Source organism: Mercenaria mercenaria, chromosome 11 (genome assembly GCF_021730395.1).
Source record: "Mercenaria mercenaria strain notata chromosome 11, MADL_Memer_1, whole genome shotgun sequence".
NCBI lineage: Eukaryota > Metazoa > Mollusca > Bivalvia > Venerida > Veneridae > Mercenaria > Mercenaria mercenaria.
In genome coordinates this window covers 77418999-77439761 of record NC_069371.1, presented here as the reverse complement: position 1 = coordinate 77439761, position 20763 = coordinate 77418999, and the positions used below count along the sequence as shown (strand labels likewise).

Sequence of the window (20763 nt, the reverse complement as noted above, 5' to 3'; positions counted from 1 at the left end):
CTTCAGTTTTGGTACTTGGAAAATTATATAAATTCCATTTATGTAGCAGTACTATGTTTTCATGAGGTTTTTCTTATTACTAAAAAACCTGCATCTTTCCTTGTCTACTACCTATTCTTGCTTAAGCCAATATCTGTATTTATATATATTTTGCACTAAATGTTTATTGCTTAACACATGCTTACTGCCAGAATTGTGAAGCATACTATTATTAAATTATTTTGACAATGCAATCATGATGCCTGTCCTTGCAACAGTTTTCTTCATTTTCTAAGCAATTTGAAATATTAGGAGTGTCAAAAGCTTAGCAATAATACATTGTCATCTGTGACAGTTATCAATGTAGCAGATGTGACACCCTGGTTCTCTGGAATAATTGAGCACATGATATAGTTCTTTAGATAATGCACTAAATTTTGACTGCCATTTACTTTACCCTACCCCCTGTAATTTAGGTGCCAATTTAGGCAAGTGCACCTACAGTATTTTGATCTGTCATATTGCAGGGGTCGCACTGTCGGTCGCAAATGGCGCCAAATGCACCGATTTAAATTCTGGCGCTAGTCTGAATCAGTTGGCGAAAGTTTCTGGCGACAACAAAGCAAAGATCGGGCCGAGACATTTTTTTAATGACACCAAGGATCATCCTACCTAGTCGCTGTGAAGTTAATAATCGCCTGCGGGCGTATCCGAATCGCCGAGTTGTAATCTGTTTGTTTAATTAATTAAAGTTGTAAAACAAATGTCAATTATCGTTAAATCCCTGGTTAACTCCGCCTACTTGCCTGTCAAACTTCAACCAATCGTAGCGTTATTTATCAATATTGCAAGCCGCCAACATTTTAAAAGTTTTCAATCGGCGTGAAAAGCCGATAATTTTATCGAATGCAGACTAAAACCTTCTTCAGCATGATCTTAATGTATCAGTCTTACGTTATTTCTTGATTTTATTATAAATTGCATCCAAATTTATTTCAATCACGGCCAATTTCTATAAATAAATTGCCCGGGAACCAATTCCACGGACGTCTGAACTGCCGTAAAAATAATTTGTAAAAATATCGAGAAGTTCAGTTTTGTTTTAAAAAAATTAATAAATAAATCGAGTAAACTATAAATCTGAACAAGTTGATGCAAGAATCGGGCATTTTTAAAGCAAAAGAATCGAAACATGCACGAAAACTTCCACGGCGTTCGATCATAACACCTGATAAATTGATGAGCTTCGGACGCGGAAATTTCGGATAAAAATTTAAAGGGGACTTTTTTTATAGCGCAGTTTGTACTTTATTTAGAAATGATTAAAAGAACTTGTAAGACACTCATTTTACTAAAATGTTCTTTAAACTTTGCTTTTTATTCTATTCAGTCTTCGCCTTAATTTTTTTTCAGCACTTGTCCTTTCGGGCAAGTAAGTTAAGAAAACCACTTGCCCGAAAACATTTTTACTTGCCCGAAATAATTTTGTTTATAAATATGATGTATTTTGGTTTATGCTTAATTCAACATTCAGTTATTTAATGGTAGTCAACTAACCTACCCACACTATCCATGGGCAGGCTAAGCCAACGTAAGTGGATAACCATGTTGCAATATTCAAGTAACTAGCAGACAGAAATTATGGGAGAAAACTGTAGAAAAAAAGTAAGACCTATACCAGTATCTAGTTATATGCCAGGTGTGGGGTTCAAATTTGCACTACCCTTCTAAAACTTACTTTTTAGGGCCTTCAAAATATTGTGTAGTTGTTCAAAGTTAACTGCAATAATTGATCAGCCTGGTTTGGCACCCCCGCCCCCCCAAAAAAAAGGTGTTTCTGCTGGCATGGCCAAAAAAAGTAGGGTCGGTAGGTCAGTATTTTTGTTTTGTTTTTTTTATTTTGTTTTTGAAGCATTATTATCAAGTAAAATTTTAATGTAGCCTATTATCACAGCCCGGGGCGACGTGTCCAAAAAAAAATATGGACAAAATAAAAATCATCAACCCACCCGTGTTTAAAGCGAAAAAAAAACCTAACAATTATCGGTAATTATTCTGTTGATAAACAAGTAATTGGCCTTGTTTTCATCATCAATTAAAACCCCCTCAAGGAGCTAAAAGAAGTGTGTCGGTATCGGGCTTCTGAAGTGGAGATCAAAGCGGTATTGTTGCCCGAGATTGTCATGGCATTACGTCATGTTTTCGCGCCATGTGACACATCACTGTCTGATCGAACGGCCCCGGTTCTTTAAATTGCTGAGAAGAAATCAGTAAAAAAAGTATCTTCTTTAATTTTTTTAAAAGCGAATATACAATATCCCGTATAAACTGGTAAATGTGTCAAACGATAATAGTAGATATCCTACCTCTGTGACCTATTTGCCCTCAAGAAATTTACATTATTGTTTGAAAAGAATATCTGACATAGTGTCGAGTCAAAAAAGTACAAAGATTCATTTACTTATTAAACTTATTAAAAACCACAGCGACATCATACTGCTTTTAAACAATTTTTATTTACGTGCACGAGGTCACGTAACCTATTCTGCCGCACTTGCCAAAAATCGTTTTACTCGATGTATTTAAATTGCTGCCGCTTTTTCGTTATTTAAGATTTTTTAATTCTGTTTTTTGTACTTTCTTGTCAAAAGTCTGAAATTTATGACTATAGTATGTATTATTTATTTACTTTTAGAAATAAATAAATAATTAAGATCGCACTGTTTGAAATTTTACAAATAATTGTATGAAACTTCGATCGTTTTTATAGAATTTTGCCTACATTTCTGTCGATATCTTATTAAAATTGTTATAGAATTCAAACTGTATAACTTCTCAAGCGGTGTTGAAAATTTGAAGCGATTATATTAAAAAATGAATGCACTACACGCATTTTTGTGTACGTGTCGATAAACAAAAGTAACGGCGATACGATAGGTCGCACGTGCTCGTGGAATGGAAAATTACTGGCATGACGTTTTGATATCTTTACGATTCGCGGGTAAATTCCAGTCAATTCAGGTAATTTTAGGGATGTAATTTCAGACTTTTGTAAAGTTACTTTATATATTGCAAATGTGAAGTCATCAATTCATGCATAAATATACGAAAGCTAGTATTTAGGATGTTCATTTCAGATTCATGAAATTCTGTAATTATTGTGAAAATTAAGGGATTTAAATTTTGGAAAAGCACTTGTCCGTTCGGGCAACCACCTGAAAACTTTGGCTTGCCCAAAACAGGATCTACTTGTCCCGGACTTCGGGCAACCCAGTTACGACGAAGACTGCTATTTGTTTTGTTACTTTTGTATTTTTGAAATTGAACTGAAATAAATGAAGTTGAATTTTAGTATTTCGTTTTCATTCTTGTAGTTTATAATTCAGGTAAAATCTTTTGGCACCGGCACCAATGTTGGCTCCAGTGGCTCCTCTTTGGCCCCAACTTTTGCCAAATGGCGAGTGTCGGCAATAGATAAAAAATATCCAGAGCCACCCCTGTGTTGGTTTTGGTGTTTGTTGCCAGACTTGAATTTTGAGTGTTCTATGTTTGCCATGTTGTAATGAAAGTACAGTAAAAGTTTACAGGGTTTTTTTTCGGCCGTTTTATAGCCGTCATTCGGCTATATTCCCAATGCCAAAAAGTATGTATTTTTCCCAAAATGAGTGCAAAAATTCCCAATTTACATTCTGAAAAAAATTTCATCAAAATTGCACAAACATTGACCAAATTATGGACAATTTTGTAATGGCAGTATGTGTAAGAGGTTGTACAATGTGAAATAAGTGTACAAGAAAGTGCTTAAACACATCTTTACTATATCCTATTGGACTAAATATTTCCCAATTTGGAACATTTATGTGTCAAAATTCCCAATTTTAGAGGTATAGGCTATGTTCCCAAATTAGCTAGAAAAAACCCTGGTTTAGTGCTGTTTCATTTTGCTTGAAGGAAAATACCACCTGTGGTCGAATTTAGGTTGTAAATTTTCAGCACGACTTCCTACTGATGGCTTTCAAAATCATCATGCCAGGGATTCGATCGGTAAGAAACTTAAATGGTATGCTTTTATAGCACTTATGCTGATAGAAAGTGTTAGACAATAAACCAAAGATTTGGACTTGCATTTGTACAAAACTGCACAGAAAACTTGTTAAGCGGTTGAAAAATGGGTTGTGCCGGCCACTGCCGGGATAGTGTATCAACTTATTGCTATTCCATCAGTTCCATATTTAATTAGAACAAATATCAAGTCAACAAGAAGTCACAGCATGTGCTTCATCATCCCGCATTCAAGACTTCTACTTCACAAGGGCTCCTTCTTCCCAAGTGCAATATGGATATGGAACAGTCTTCCAGAGTCAGTAGTAGCAGCCAGTACCATCGAGGACTCTTATGTCTGGGCTGCTATTATCATCACTAAATTAATCTTAGAACAGTTTTTACTTTTAATTGTAAAAAGGCAACACATGCATGTACAGTCACAATTCCGAGAATACTCATCTTGAAGTTTGGAGTTCAACGGAAGAAGTGTAGCGATTACTGAATGCATAAAGGGAAGTAATTTCATTAATATGCAAATTTGTAAGGAAGTGTCTAGCCGTCCGGTAACCGGACGTCTAGCCTGCGTTCTAGTCGTCCGGTTACCGGACGACTAGCAAATCCTCAGGGGATTTTCTAGTCGTCCGGTAATTGATTTCTTATTGAATAGGTAATGATTTTATACAGTTTTAAATGTTATTTACTTAAAATACCAATATTTATCTGACTTTTCAGTCAATTAAACGCAAGAGATCGTGTTTGTTTACAAAGCCGTTGATATTCTATTTTTAGAAATGATTAAACATTGATCGCCGAACGTCCATATGCTATTTTTGTAAAAAGTGATGTTTTTCTAACGGCCTAAACTTTAATTATTAAAACACAAATCTCTATATATATTTTAACTACTGTTTTTCTTAAAGTTTTGAACATTTCAGTGCCGCTTTTGAAATTAGATGTCATTTAAAACAGTTGTTCATTAAAAAATATTTGAATACTAAAATATGAAATTGAAATTTCAAAACTGTTTTAATTTTGAAAATCCAGTGAAAAAGTTGTTAAAATTTAAAAATTCCGATCCCATAAAAGCCTCCAGATGAACAGACTTTGATAAGTGACGTCATGTCGATCTCACCATCATTGAGTTCGGCAAACTTCCATTTTATCGGCTGAATAATGCAGTGATTTATTGTAAATCTGTATAATATGTATTCACACAACATTTTGTTTGCAGATAAGTATCAATATCTTAAGTAAATAACATTAAAACTATATAAAATCATGTCTTATTCATTTGGAAATCAATTACCGGACGACTAGAAAATCCCCTGAGGATTTGCTAGCCGTCCGGTAACCGGACGACTAGAACGCAGGCTAGGCGTCCGGTTACCGGACGGCTAGACACTTCCAATTTGTAAACCTGTCAATTGTCATTGGAGTAAAATGACAGTATATATGCACATTAAATCACCTTTGGTGATGAGCTAGCATTTCACTGACGGGATTTGTGTGGCACTAAAACGTTACAAATGGTGGCAGCGGTGGGATGAAGTCAACTGCCGGACTGGAGTTGCCTTACCCAGGCATTTCCTAGGCCAAATCTCGGGACGAGATTTCTCGGAGGGGAAAGTAATGTAGCGATTACTGAATGCATAAAGGGAAGTAATTCCATTAATATGCAAATTTGTAAACCTGTCAATTGTGATTGGAGTAAAAAGACAGTATATATGCACATTAAATCACCTTTGGTGATGAGCTAGCTTTTCACTGACGGGATTTGTGTGGCACTAAAACGTTACAGAAGAAGAAAATGAACAGATGTCTTTGACCTGCTGAAGGTAAGTACAACTTAAAACAATATTTAAAATTCTATATAAACTGAAATCAAATACGTTTTTCAGGATTTGTAAAACGCAAATGCTTATATATTTTGAAATTTGAAGAAAAATTATAATATCACCACCCCACCCACACTTTGTTTGGGATGACTAGGAGAAATCTGCCAACTCGATTGCAATTTCTGTATTCAAATTACTTATTTAGTACCTTCTGTGACACGCCATCTTTGGCATGACCATGTTTTTTAGAATCTTTCGTCATTCTTGTCTCAAATGTATGAACTTGCGCCAATTTTTTCTTTAGGATTTTTCAACCGTGTGTCTTTTTTACTGCTGTTTACCGATGTTTTGTTTATTTTCTTGTTTAGCGCGTGGAACCAGTGAGGTTCTCCGCGTGCAAGAGTTCTAAACAAGGGAGATAACAATAAAATTTAGGTAAGACACTGCTATTGATTTTGTATTAGGCTAAAAACCACTAAATCTGGAAGTTCCTCATTTCACTTTTTAATTTATTTATAAATGATATTTTCTACTTTATAAACAACAGTACCCTGTATACATTATGCCGATGACAACACACCAAGTTATGATGAACTCCTTACAAATTTGCAAACAGAAAGTGATACTTTAATTGACTGGTTCAGATTTAACTGTATGCAGGCCAACCCGGATAAATTTCAGGCAATAGCTGTTGGTAAAAAAAAACACACACATGAAAAATTTCCTGTTTTTTAAATCGACAGTTCTATCTATCTATCTTTGTATACGGCTGGACTCCCCTCACGGGTATAATAGCTGGGTTGTGCATCACAACCAGATAAAAGTTGGTTTAAAAGCAGTGAAAGGAAGGCTTCAAAAATGAAAATAGTGAGAAAGAAGATAAAAGTGTGAAAGTGTTAGGTAAGATGGAATATTCACAAGTTAAAAGTGGTTAAAAACATCAAAGTTCCGCTATTGAATGCAAATGCGAAGATGTTGTGAAATTACTAGGTGTTGACATCGACTTAAGTTTAAATTTTGACACTTATATAAGAATATTTATAAAAAGGCTGCTCAATAAACAAATATCTTAAAACGAATAGGTAAAAACCTAAGTAAGCTTAGCAGATTAAAATATTTCTTGACTCTTTCACGCGTTTATACATAGAGGATATTACATGGGTGTCTTTTCATATTGAATTTATTAAACGAGTTGAATAACACAATAAAATGCGAGGCTCTGTCGAGCATTTTATCAATATTATTCAACGAGTTTAATAAATTCAATGTGGAAAATCACAAATGTAATATTCTTTTTTCATATGTAAGCTTTTCCAGTCGAAACATCAAAAGTTCTACTTTCTTTAACTATTATAAACAAGTCAATTTGGCCAACGTGTCTTATATTCATGACATTGTAAACGACGTCGACGTCAAATAATACATATTAACGAATCTGGATCAGTGGAAGAGACTAACAACATTTTATACCTTTGTGCTCTCAAATTTTAATTTTTGTCCATTGTCTTGGCATTTCTAAAAAATTGAAAAATTCCAAGAACGTGCTTTGAGATTTGCATATGATGATTATGATAGCTCGTATGAAAACCTACTACTTAAAGCCCCAACTTTTACTACCCTGGCAGTAAATTTTGTAGGAGGAGCCTATCAAATAACAATGCTACTCTAGGCTGTCTGTTAGCTAAAAATAGCTCACTTTAAATGATTCACAGGCAAATGTAAACAATGGTCAGTTGTAGAAGAAATTTGAACTAGTTTGCATGTTTTGATGGTTAAAAACTATTATTATCCATATTGTGCATCCATATCAGTATCAATCCTATGAAAAATTGAGTCAAGACTAGCATTCCTGATTTTTAATCTGTTTATGTAATTTTAACAATGAAACTCAAAATCAAACATTCATTTAACTAAAATTCTGTCATTGCTGGCTGGTCCATTAATTGAGATAACCTATCAATAAATCTAGGATGCAGAACAATACACACAAATTAGCAAGTGTTGCTGTGATATGGACTAATAAAAATGATAAGCTATTTGAAATAATATTTATCACTGTATGTCTGTAATTAGTAGTTCCCTATTTCTTTAAAACATTTTTTATGATATGACATATAAAAATATAACTGTAGAAATGATAAAGATATTCTATTTGGTTTAAAGGTCCATTACTAAGGGAAAGTGAGTTGGCAATTTTTTTCATAGCCAGTGCATAGACTTCTGCAAGACACTAAATAATGAAGATTGGCAGGTCAAAATTTACAGAAGGTCTTTGGAACTCAAAGAAATGTACGTGTATTATGTTGAAATTTCAATGAATCGACAGAATGACCCCCAGGTCTTTTTAACTTTCTTCATACTTCATAGAAAAATAATTGTACATATACTGCGATTTATTTCGAATTTCTACATACCAACTTTCATTTTCCAATAAAATGAAATAGTTTCTGTGCTTTTTAAAAGAAATTAAAATGTTCACTTTCCTTAGTATTGGACCTTTAAAAGTTCAAAATTACTTTCTGGAGAAGTTTTGCAATGCACTCTAGCTAGGTGTTAATTCCATTGATACATATGAAGCCTTCTGACGATCAGGTTTGTTGATAAAATTAACCACGTGGGAATTGTTTACATTCTCTGTTCCTCTAGGGTTCATGACCTCATTAGCTCCTCCCGGCAAATTCAAATTTTTGGCAGTTAGGTTTAAATAATTTTTTTGAAACTACTTCAACATTTTTTGTTTTAAAAAATAAAAACACCAATTGATAAAGAATATTTCAATGTGTATTTATGCAATTTTTCATAACTTTTTATTCAGTGGACTGGTTTATTAAAAATTTTGAAAAAGGGCTCTCTGATGTGAAACATGCATAGTTTATATAAAAACCTGCCCCGTCACCATCTTGTGGCTTTTATATGGCAGTTGGGGGTTTAAGGCCAAATTACTATCCTTACACTTAAGGAAAACTAGAATAATAGCCACAGAAACTTAAAAAAAAAATTGAATGAAATGGCCCCTACAGTGCTGTCAGATTTAGTGGTGAAAAAAGATTCCAAGTGATAACTTTAGATACTAGTTTTCTAATATTCTACATGTCCCTCAAGATAAGACAACAACATATGGTAAGAATTCATTCCGTTATATATGCAGCACCGGTTTTGTGGAAATCACTACCAGAAAGCTTCAAGACAGCTAACAGATTTTAACAAGTTCAAAAACCAACTTGGGTTCTGTGACGATAAATATGTAGCGTGTAAATAGCGGGCTCCGGTGTGTTCTGTTGGTGGGTCCCGCAGACCAGCTCATCCTAATGTGTTTTTTTTATTTGCTTTGTACGTTTTATTGATTGTATATACGTTCGGATATGACCCCCTGTTGTATTCTTAAGCATTCACAGTTTGGAGAATATCAGAATTTTTGTTTACTACTATATCTTTTATCCAATATCTAATATATGCCATCATTATGGTCGTAATTGATAGATTCAACCTTTTATATGGCCCCCACCCCCATCCCTTTGAGAAGGATGTGGAATATTTTTGTTCATTATCTGTCGGTCAGTGGACCATTTAGTTTTAGGTCAAAAAAAGTAAATCCTTGATCTCACAATGGTCAAACTTCATATGATAATTGCCTGAAGTCTGTATATAACCCTATTACTTTTAGGTCAAAGATCACAGTGAACTCGAGAATAAAAGTGGTTTCTGCATTATACGTAAAAGTCGCTGGTCAAACTTCAAAACTTCCAAAGGATCTTTTCACAGATTTTATTCATATGATTATAACCAGTGTCAGTGTGTGATATTCACATTGTTTTGGGTGTCAGTACATTAAAGGTGAAGGTCAGAGGGACCTCGAGACTGAAAACGTTTTTGCTCAATAAGAAAAGAAGGTTTTGACTTAAGATAAGTTTAACACTAGCTAATATAAGCTGTTTACCGACAAAACAAGACTCTCCTTTAACATACAAACAAACAGTCTATATCGGGTAAGAATGCAAATTAATAAACAAATCACGTTCGAATGTCACGGGGCATTGTAAATAAGAGTAATCCCCGCCAGGCGAATCTCTAACACACGCAATGGAAACAAAAGGCATGGCATGTAAAATAAAAAAAGCTCTTGTATAATTATATAAAAAGCAAAACTTAAGAACCAAAAACGCATGTACTCAATTCCTTTGTAGAAGACAGAGCATCAAGAATAATACGCTTAAGGAATAGACCAAAATACAGAAATCTAAACAGTTCAGTCCTTGTGGGATTTAAAAGCTGCTTATCACAGAGTCCTCCCCCTCTTCCGTCAGACACAATCAAAGAGAAAAGCGTAGCATCCAACTGTAAACTGGTTGGACACTAAACATGCGGTGTGTCTCAAAACATTTGGGTCATAACATCTTTTAATAAAACGTTTTATAATTTTACAAAATACATTTGGCAAGTTACCATGACCCAAAATCTGACGAATGTTGTAAACCACATCCTATAAAAGGGGTTTTGCGTTAGGGTAGGGGTAAGAGTGAGGTTGGGTGCGCACCATAAACCGGTTTAAGCTCCCCAGTGGTGTTTTTGCCACTGACCATTCCAAGGCGGTGCTCCACTGTGTTCCTTTGTTTGGTCGTTTTGTCCTGATGTGTTGGCTTTGTGTGTGTGTGTGTGTTCCTTTGTTTGTTCGTTTTGTCCTAATGTGTTGGCTGTGTGTGTGTGGTGCACGCGTCTGCGTGCTGTGGGTTTCGTTTTGAGGAGGCTGCATTTTTGGTGCGTGGCATTCCCTGTTTGATATTTGTCTTGGTTTTTTTTGAAATACCTTCTCGCAGAAGTGTCTTTTAATTACAACTGAGTTATAAAACCAAATCAGAATAACGGTAGTAAAAGTTAGCCACATTGACGCAATTTGTAATAACGGTAACCTTGCTGAAGAAGTTTATTTGTAATATATTGATTCAGTTCATTGAAATCAACATGACTACATGCTCTGGCAAACCGAATTAACTGAGAGATATAGACCCTATATGATGTAGCATATAGCATGAGGTACATCCCCATCCAAATGTGTGTGTGTGTGTGTGGGGGGGGGGGGGGGGGGGAATTTACAGTACTAAAATTAAAACCATCCTTCTAGTCATAATTTTCTGTATATATAATATCGTCATAAATAGGGAGATGTAAATCTCAGAATGAAACAGCAGTATCCGAATTGTTACTTTTATTAAACTGGAGCTCCCAGGGATAAATAGTATCCACCAATTAACAAAAGAACGTATTATCCATGTTAAAAATATCAACCAGATAGCGTGATGTATTATTAAATGCAATAATAATGTCTGCATGCATATCTGGAGAAAGGCTCAACATAAGTCTCTTTCATAACAATATAAAAACAAATCTGCGACACGGGGTGCACAGTTTGTTCCCATAGGAATACCAATTATTTCTCTGAAAACTGCATTCTCAAACCTGACATAAGTGTTGTTTAATCAAAAGGAAAGCTTTGTGGACAGAACGCGTGTGATTCTCACGGTACAAAACCTCTTAAAGGGAAAGGTAGCGTTGTTCTGAGGTTACTTTTATCTTGATATCTCTTCTTACATCATTTAAGGTAGTGAAATCGGCTAAGAAACTATAATGATCAGTCTACTTAGGAGGGCTTTTGCTGAACATATAAGTGAGCAATGTGTAAATGACGTCATAAACATACTAGAATGGCAGTTTTCATTGTCAGTTGTTTTCTCTTATGTATCAAACTGTCATATTCCCGAAAATCTGACGAAAAATGTTGATATGAATGTACCGGTACGGTACGGGGATTAGGCATTCATAGGTGGAAGTAATTGGGCACTTGCTTCCGGTTTAATGGTTGATTAGAAATGAACTAAATTGTGATGGCGGGTTCTGTGCACGAAGGCCCCGAATTCGGGGTAGGAGACTTTGTTCTCCTTCACGATGTTACACTTGATGCTTTTATGGATAATCTAAAATTACGGTACGTTTCATTTTGTGTCTTCTTCAGCTTTCCTTACTTTTAAGTTGTACTACCGGTCTTAGGGGTCGTCTCAAAATGTTTGTATTTAACCTGCCAATGAGTCAACAGGTGGGACTCGCATTTTTTTCCGTTTTACTCTATTTTCATGCACAGACATGGACGATTTGCCAACATAAACATTATTCAAAGCATTCATAAAACGAGAAGCAAAACAGAATATAAGGGATAGATCTGTCTGAAAAAGTTAAAGTCAAAAGTCTTAGTCCAATTAGCAGTGATTAGTTGGTCTCAGATGGGTTTGGCACAAATGGGTTTGGCACATGGATGGATTCTGTTCAGATGTGGGTTGATTGCGTTTAATGACCTTTTGTAGTATCATGAGCTAAATGAGGGCTTTTGTTTTATATAGAAGAGTGAAGAATAAGAAATAACTTCTTTAAGATTTATATATTATACTCAGGGACCACGCTGTCGTTCGCCAATCGAGCCATTTGGCGAATCTGCGATGAAAGTGGCAAAGAAAAATCGCGAGTGGCGAAAATGAAAAAATGTTCGTAATTTGGACCGCCATTTTGTTTCAGACGTTCTAAATCTTAACCTCCGAGAAATTATGTTAAAAACCGTTGACTGGTTCCGATAATTTTACCTTATAAAATTAACTTATTTCGGATAGTACTACCCAGTCTGCGTTTACTTTACATATAACAATGTGTAATAAACATCTTGACACGCGAGAAGATGCAATTTGCAATCAATTAGCAACCGATTATCGGGTTAATATAATCTTTTTGTTTTGTTGTCATTACGGCAGATTAAATGATTGATGCCTTTAATTTCCATGATGAAATAATTAATAAATAAATCGGCAAAATAATGAATGGTTTGATGAATTTTTTAACGATGTCGCCACCGTCAGACAGTATCTTAAGTCACAGGCACGGGTCCAGTGTATTTTTTGTTTAATATAAAAATCCTTTTTTTCACACAAATATACTTTTTATATGTTAGTCAAATGAAAAAAAAAAATGATGACAAAAAATCTGGTCACAATATCATACACGACACTGTGACCGGATTTTTGTCATCTTTTTTTTTTTTCATTTGACTAACATAGAAAGCATATTTGTGTGAAAAAAGGTTTTTTTTTTTATATTAATAAAAAAAATAAAATACACAGGACCCGAGTCTGTGATCTTAGTAAGTAATTAGTAAAGGTGTTAGCCAACTTTTTTGAATGTCTTTAAAAGTTAGGAATGGATTTGAAATGTAATCCTGTATCAGGGTAGATTTCTCGGAAGCACAGAGCACCAAAAACACAGCCCCCGGGCCATGCATTTACATAGTAGGCCCACAACAAAAAGAAGCTGTAATGGAAAAATATTTCAGAAAGGTTGCTTCAAACATCCAACAACATTTTAAAATACAAAACTTGCTTTAGAGGTATACCCACTTTCATTCAAAAGTCCCCCTATATAGCTAGAATATCACCATTTGCTTATGGTAAGTAACAAAAATTTTCAACGCGCCGCGGGAAGGGAAACCTCTCCAGCACCCTCCCTACCGTTCCCGAGAAAAAAGGTGGCTCCAACTTTTTTCAGCCCAGTGTGGGCCCTGATACTGTATATTATATGTCTAAATTTTGCAGATAGGTCAGATAGGTCTATAATCTATTTTAAAAGGACATCAGAAATGGGGAATTGAATAGAGCATAGAGTTCAATTGTTCCAAACTCCAAAAACATATTAAAAAAAAAACAGAAAGTCTCCAGTGTAGAATATCTTGGTGTTGACTTAACTACAGATCTAAACTGGAACTGTAGAAGACATACATCACTAGGACATCTTCAAGATCTAAACTTGAAGATATTCATCAATAGGACATATTCAAATGTGGCATCCTAAAACGTAATATCACAACCAACAAAAAAGGTCAAAACCTAAAGCATAATAACTCATGTCCATCTACACTACAGTCAGTCTTGTTACCATCAGCTTACCAAGCTACTTTCAAATACCATCAGATTCTGATTACAGATATGCCCACTTACTTAGTTTAAGGCAAGCACATTTCACCTCTGAGTATCAAAATTTTTTGTTCTTTCCTCACTCAGTTGTATTGTGGAAGAAACTGTCCATCCATATAGGCCATTCGTGATCTTGATGCTTGCAAGGCGGCTGTTTGGACTAGAAAGCAATGTTTTTATCTTTTGATGTTGTTTCTTGACTAATTTTGCCAACTATGCTAACATTCTTTTTAAATATCTTATTTTACACTCCAGATTCATCAGTCTTTAAGAATTCTTTTCTCATTTCAACTAAAATGTTGATGTGCACCCTATGTTTATAACAGATAGATTAAGTGTTCATTTGAATTTATTCCCCCTTGAACGTGTTAAACCTCTCTTTTTGCTAACTTTTGAAAATTATGCCACAAAGCTCAGAAAAAAACAACTAGGGTACATGCATACATGCCATAATTTTTCAGAACCTTTCCGGGATTCTGAGTTAAAATTTCCGGGATTTTTACCCTTTGTCTGGGACATACACCGTGACATTAGTATTCGTCTGTTTCATGCATAAATATCATAAAATTACATGCAGTTTCCGGAGATAAACATTGTTCCCTCGCTTAGGAATAATTTGCTGCAAATGTCGTCTAGCTTTCTAAGGGAGGTAAATAGGGTAATTCACGTCTATAATTCGGCACGTGAATTGGTTGCGTTCCCGAGGTGAACTGAATTAGGATTGCTACATAAGAAGAATTAACCTGGTCATCGTGATTTAGAATTCAGCTTATTTGGTATCATTTTTATGCTTAAACGTTTATCTAATCATTAATAAAATGGAATCCTCAAAGGAATAAGATAAATCTTGTAGATAAAATCGATATAAAATATTTCGGGTTGGGTCAATTTTCATGGATCGGTCGGCAAAGGCATTCAATAGTCAAAAGTTTAATTTAGAATATGTGTGACAATCAATCTACATTTTGAAAGATTACAACCTTTTAAAATAATTATCGTTTAATTGACCGTTATCAGTAGGGCTGTCATCGATAGAAACGATATCGATGTATCAACGATTTTTTTTTGTCGATCGATTATCGATTCCCATTTTCAAAAATCGATATTTTACAGGGAGAAAAAACTACCCAAATAAACACTCAGACACTAAAAAACAACTTAAGTTCACAAAGTTGTAAATTTGGATGAATGCAAAAAAGGAGTGAAGGCAAAATAAAAATGAAAGATGTTATAAATTTTTATTTATTTCTTTTATTTCATAAATACAAATACAACACAATCAAACAGAAATATGGAAAGTAGGCAATAAAACTTAAAATAGCATTTACAGGAAGGTATATAGTATTATATGAACAAATAGGTCGTTAATCTAACTTAATAATCAGTATATCGATGTATCGTCGATATTTGTCTTCTGATATATCGGTATCGTCGATACGCCTAAGATCCAATCAATGACAGCCCTAGTTATCAGCCATTTCTTCCAATCAAGGCTACATGTAGCTTCACCGCCTACGTGCTAAAAACAACGAGATTTTCGGCTATTGTTCCTAATATTAAATTATCATAAAACTGTTATTGATTGCATAATTTTGTCAATTCATAATCAGGGTCATCAAAATAGCCGACTGTACATTAATCTGGGTCATCAAAAGATCGCAGGGCGCGTTCAATATGAGTGTTGATTTGAGCTGGCTTAATCAACATGTGTCCTGCTCGAGGGCATGAAACTGATTATCGGATATTTAGGAATAAACAATGTGACACCGGGAACTGTTTATTGTGTTTTATTAAAGTGGCATTATGCGCATCTTACTGCACATAGTGTGTTTCTGGTGAATGTTTTAAAAAAGCAATTTTCGGTTGCTGTGCATTTAAATGTGTTAAATTAACGACAATGCCGCATAAGTATTTGAAGTTGATGCTTTAGAAATAAAGAAATCGGACTTATAGATAATAGTTCTTTTCTTCAATCTTCTACACAGTGATCTGCCTTACCTATAGGTAGAGATTTCTGAAGTCGAAGGGAAGCAACTCCTGCGTGCAATTTGACTTTTCGTAAAAAGACTGCCCCACTCAAAATAAGAAAAGTCATATTTGGAAACTTATTATTTCGTACTGGTAACAGGAAGAGTCTGGTATATTGGGTTAAAAGCTATAATTTTCTCCACCCGTTTTACACACACATCTATTTCAGCTGGATGTTTACTTGAAAAATGCGTATAATTCCACTTTAATGTAAAATTCAACAATTTATAGACCAAAAAACTAGTTTTTTGGGAGGTTATTTTTGTTTTCTGTATTTTTAATTTTCCGGGACATTTCAACACTGTCCGGGACACCGGGACGAGTATGTGATTTCCGGGACAATCCCGGACAATCCGGGACGTATGACATGTATGGTACATGTATGGGATTTTAGCTAGGTAGGATTGAGTTACCTTAAACTAACAACTTTTTTTTAAAAGCCTAAACTCTCACTTCCACTGTGGAAAATAAGAATAAAAAATTAAGAAAGATATCTACCCTGTAATTTTTGTGAATATTTTTTTTGTTGTTTCCCAGTGTTATTTCCCATGCTTTGTCAATCTGACTGAAGTACACATTCTTACTGGAGATGATGGCATGTTCACTATAATATAGATAGGGACTAAATTACATTATAATTGATAGCAGTATTTATTTTTAAACATGAAAAAATGATTTAATAAAAAGAATAACCATTAAAAAGCATTTTGACTTGCACATCATGTTATATTCTTAAGAACAGGTTAACATGGCCAGGTTCCAATTTTGTAAATTAATTGCCAGTTTAGGGACTACTTTCTTGTTTTAGGTTATATACCACAGCATGATATTGAGAAAATGTCATTAAATGGTCATAAATGAGCTGTAAACTGGAGAGTTTTTATTGGCATGTACAAGGTCATATCTTGTCTTTTATAGCCATGTAGGTGTATAACATGAATATCACATTTTATATTACATTTGCATAAGATAGTACAAAAATTGTTGACATATTTATATGTTTATTAAGGTGGGTCAATCACATTTAAGATTTTACACTTTGCGTACCATCTGTCAGGAATGAAAGGGTCTTTTACGTGGAGGGAGATACCTACATGTATCAGAAATTTTTTTAAATGACTTTTTTAAAGTTTTGTAATTAAGCATTTTTCAAGTAAAAATCCAGCTGAAATGTATGTCTGTGTAAAATGGATGGAGAAAATTATAGCTTTTAACCCAATATACCAAACTCTTCCTGTTACCAGTATGAAATAATAACTTTCCAAATATGACTTTTCTTATTTTGACTGGGGCAGTCTTAAGAAAAGTAAAACTGCATGCAGGAGTTGCTTCCCTTCAACTTCAGCAATCTCCACCTATAGGTAAGGGAGATAATTTCATAGAATATTGAAGAAAAGAACTATTATTTTATTAGTCAGATTTCTTTATTTCTAAAGAATCAACTTCAAATTCTTATGCGGAATTGTCGTTAATTTAACACATTTAAATGCACAGCAACCGAAATTTGCTTTTATAAAACATTCACCAAAAACACACTATGTACAATGTCACTTTAAATAGCTGGTTCAATATATGGTTTTGCATTTCCAGTTGATAGTTGTTGGGATATTTCAATAAACTGAACTAAAGGACTTGTTTAAAACCACATATATAGCAGCAGCATTCATAATTTTCCATTCTATCTTGGTTAGCAAAAGGGAGGTAATAAATTTTAACAAACTTTACTTTTAATGTATTTTAGAAAAACAAGTTTTTATATTACATGTAGCAGCAGCATTCATTTATTTCCATTCTTTCTTTGTAACATACCAAGATAGGCATAAGGGAGGTAATAATTATGTTATATACTTGGCAAAAGGGAGGTAATAAAATTTATAAACTTGCATTTTTAATGTATTTCAGCGAAACACGTTACTGTATTGTAAATACCTGTCTTTGAGAAGTCTAATACAATTGTTGTTAAATGGATGTTATTTATGCGCAAATTATATTTGTCAAATTTATGCTAAAAGCACCAATCAGGATAGAAAAATCTAAATTTTAAAATACCTCTAGTGAAAATATAACAAACATTAAGTACCCAATGAGATCAAATAAGCGCAAATGTTTGAATGATAAAGTTTCAAACAAATTTGTTACATGATCGAAATCTGAGTTGATTGACCACTATTCCATACAGTTGGTCTGCCTTGCGACAAGTGTAGATCATGATCAGCTAACATCATGCAGTCTATCAAATCTGCATGTTTGCCATTCAGTCAGATCTTTTTTGGAAGCACCCTTTTAAAGTTAATGGACGTCAATGAAAGTGGACAAGTTCATTATAGAAATTTAGCAGGGTAAGGGTTAATGGAGGATAATCAGGATGCCCATGTTTCGTATTATGAAATTTTTTATGTAAAATCTGTCTTATATCAGTTATTCTGTTAATTGAGCTGCAGAGAAATAGCTTTAATGAATATGTGGGTGTTGGAAAGTCCTACTTGTATTTAAACAGGGTTCAAATTTAGCAACATTTTCTACTAGCTAAAAGTAGCTAGTGCCCTTTTTGTAGGGCTGTCATTGATAGAAACGATATCGATATATCAACGATATTTTTTGGTCAATCGATTATCGATTCCCATTTTTAAAAATCGATATTTTACAGGAAAAAAAATCAGTCCAGATAAACACTCTAAAATAACTTTTCTGCCTGCAAAGATGTGGCCTAAGTAACAGAAGTTGTCTAAAAAGGTCATGTGTGAACTTGTACCGTAGCAGTCTTTATTAATTTTTATTTATTTCATAAATACAAATACAACACAATCAAACAGTAATATGAAAAGTAGGCAATAAAACAAAAGATAACATTAACTTATAACAAGAAGGTATATAGCATGCACATGAACAAGCAGGTTGTTAATCTAACTTTATAATCGATATATCGTCGATATTTGTCTTCCGATATATCAGTATTGTCGATATGCCTAAGACCCAATCAATGACAGCCCTACCTTTTTGTTCACTAGCTAAAATGAAAAGATACCGGCTAATGTTAAACAATAATATTTAATTACTTTCTTAATATTTTACTGGCCAAAACCTACTGATTAATCTCTGTAAGTAGCCAGTCTCACACAAAAAAAACCTATCAGCTTAAAATAGCTAGTGTCATTTTTATCCACTTGCTATCTTAAGTCAAAGCCTTCCATGTTAACTTGATGCAAGCTGCAATCATGCATTATATCAGAGTTTTGTTGAACAATGAAATATCATTTATAAACATAAATGATAACATTCCTTTCATGCAGATAATGTATACCTGCAGAACAAACTTTATTAAATCTTTGAAGACATTTGCTTGGTATATTATTGACTAGCTGAAATTAGCTGGTACAGCTATTCTAGCTTGTATGCTTGTCTAAACTTGAACCCTGTAAATTTTTTTCATAACATTTTTTTTGTGGTTAACTATTAGTGTAACAATTCCATTTACCGGTATGTATAAATAACTTAGTACAGTCACACATCCTTTTAAAGGTGGTCAATCACATTTAAACAACATTTAATGACATTTTTTACTTTTTGTATATTCTAGTAGAGAATTATATAAGGAACAAAAAGGCCGATTACATAGAGTTAGATGCCTATATGAAATGTATATTTTATTATTTTTATAAAATTTTGTAATTACTCCCCTTTAATACGAAAGTATATAAAAAGCTGGGTATTTCTTTTTATTTCGATACAATGTCTAGTTTTACATTTGCATTTGATAGACATATCAACTATTGAACAATCTGAACCAAAATGCAAGTTTAAAAGCTGTGTAGCTTCTGAATTCATTTATTTCCAATCTATCTTGGTTGCGCAACCAAGATAGGCAAAGGGAGGTAATAATAATTTTTCAAACTTGCGTTTCTAATGAATTCCATCTAAATACATAATTTTTAATGCAAATGTTTTACAAATATATTACAATATGTCTAATATTTATACATTTCCTTAGGCAAAGTATGTTTATCAAATTTATACTTATGATAAAATAACTCTATCTTGGTTGGGCAACCAGGATAGGAAAATGAAATTTTAAAAATACCTCCAGTGAAAATCTAATTTGTATTAAGTGTACAGTGAACATAAATGAGTGTAAATGATCAGATGCTAAAGTTTCCAACAAATCCGTTACATGGCCAAAATCTGATTATCCACCTTTAAGAACAAGAATAGCTTAGTTCCAATTCTTCATAAAATTTGAAAAATCTAGACAGACCGGACAAAAGTACCAAATTTTGCACAGAGGTAGTTTGGACCAATACAAGACTTTTGGCTGTAAGGGCCAAGGTCACAGCTGTTTGGAATTCTATTTTTAGAACATTACAAATGGCCGCCATTGAAACAAATAGCAATTTTAGTAAAAGTTAGTTTTTATCTTGTTCTTGGTACATATTTATGTGTAAACTAGTTCATACCTACTCTTAGAGTTAAGTGATACATTTGCAGGAAGTGATGTCAATTTTCACGTCCGTTTGTCTGTAAATCCGTCTGTCTGTACGTCAAAAATGCCGTTAATAAACAGTATCCTTGTGGTTATAACTATAAGATGAGCCCCGTAATGTGCAGCTTGACTTTAATTATGTATTGGTGCAGCTGAAAAAAAAAATGTTTGACCAACTTTTGGGTGAAGCATGTTATTATTTGTTCCGTCTGTCCGTCCGTCCGTCCGTCCGTCGCAAAATTCATATATCTCAGAACAGCTGTTTTGGCTAAATCTGAGGTTTTTTATAAAGATTTTTGACATTTTTTATTCTATGAATTGTTAAATGCCTATTGCTTTTTGTAATATATAAGTGACTGTTCCTGAAATACCCTGTTAAAAATGCAAAAAAATGTAT

At 33.9% G+C, this 20763-nt stretch overlaps 2 protein-coding genes across 5 annotated transcripts in view; one reads left to right on the top strand and one right to left on the bottom strand.

Annotated features, from left to right (window-relative positions):
• The window catches only part of LOC123531471 (proteasome activator complex subunit 3-like), a 32745-nt gene extending 26503 nt beyond the window's left edge, over window positions 1-6242 (bottom strand). For 2 of the 4 annotated variants that reach the window (XM_045312472.2, XM_045312473.2), the window contains exon 1: window positions 6067-6242. In XM_045312472.2, the coding sequence (XP_045168407.1) occupies window positions 6067-6120 (54 nt within the window). In that variant the 5' untranslated portion in view covers window positions 6121-6242. The remainder of the gene's footprint in view (window positions 1-6066) is intronic. The other 2 variants (XM_045312470.2, XM_045312471.2) reach the window with 1 other exon arrangement.
• Window positions 6243-11691: 5449 nt separating this feature from the next.
• Window positions 11692-20763, top strand: part of LOC123532704 (unconventional myosin-Id-like) — a 59734-nt gene continuing 50662 nt past the window's right edge. The window contains exon 1 of the mRNA XM_053518227.1: window positions 11692-11838. Within this exon, the coding sequence (XP_053374202.1) occupies window positions 11738-11838 (101 nt within the window). The 5' untranslated portion in view covers window positions 11692-11737. The remainder of the gene's footprint in view (window positions 11839-20763) is intronic.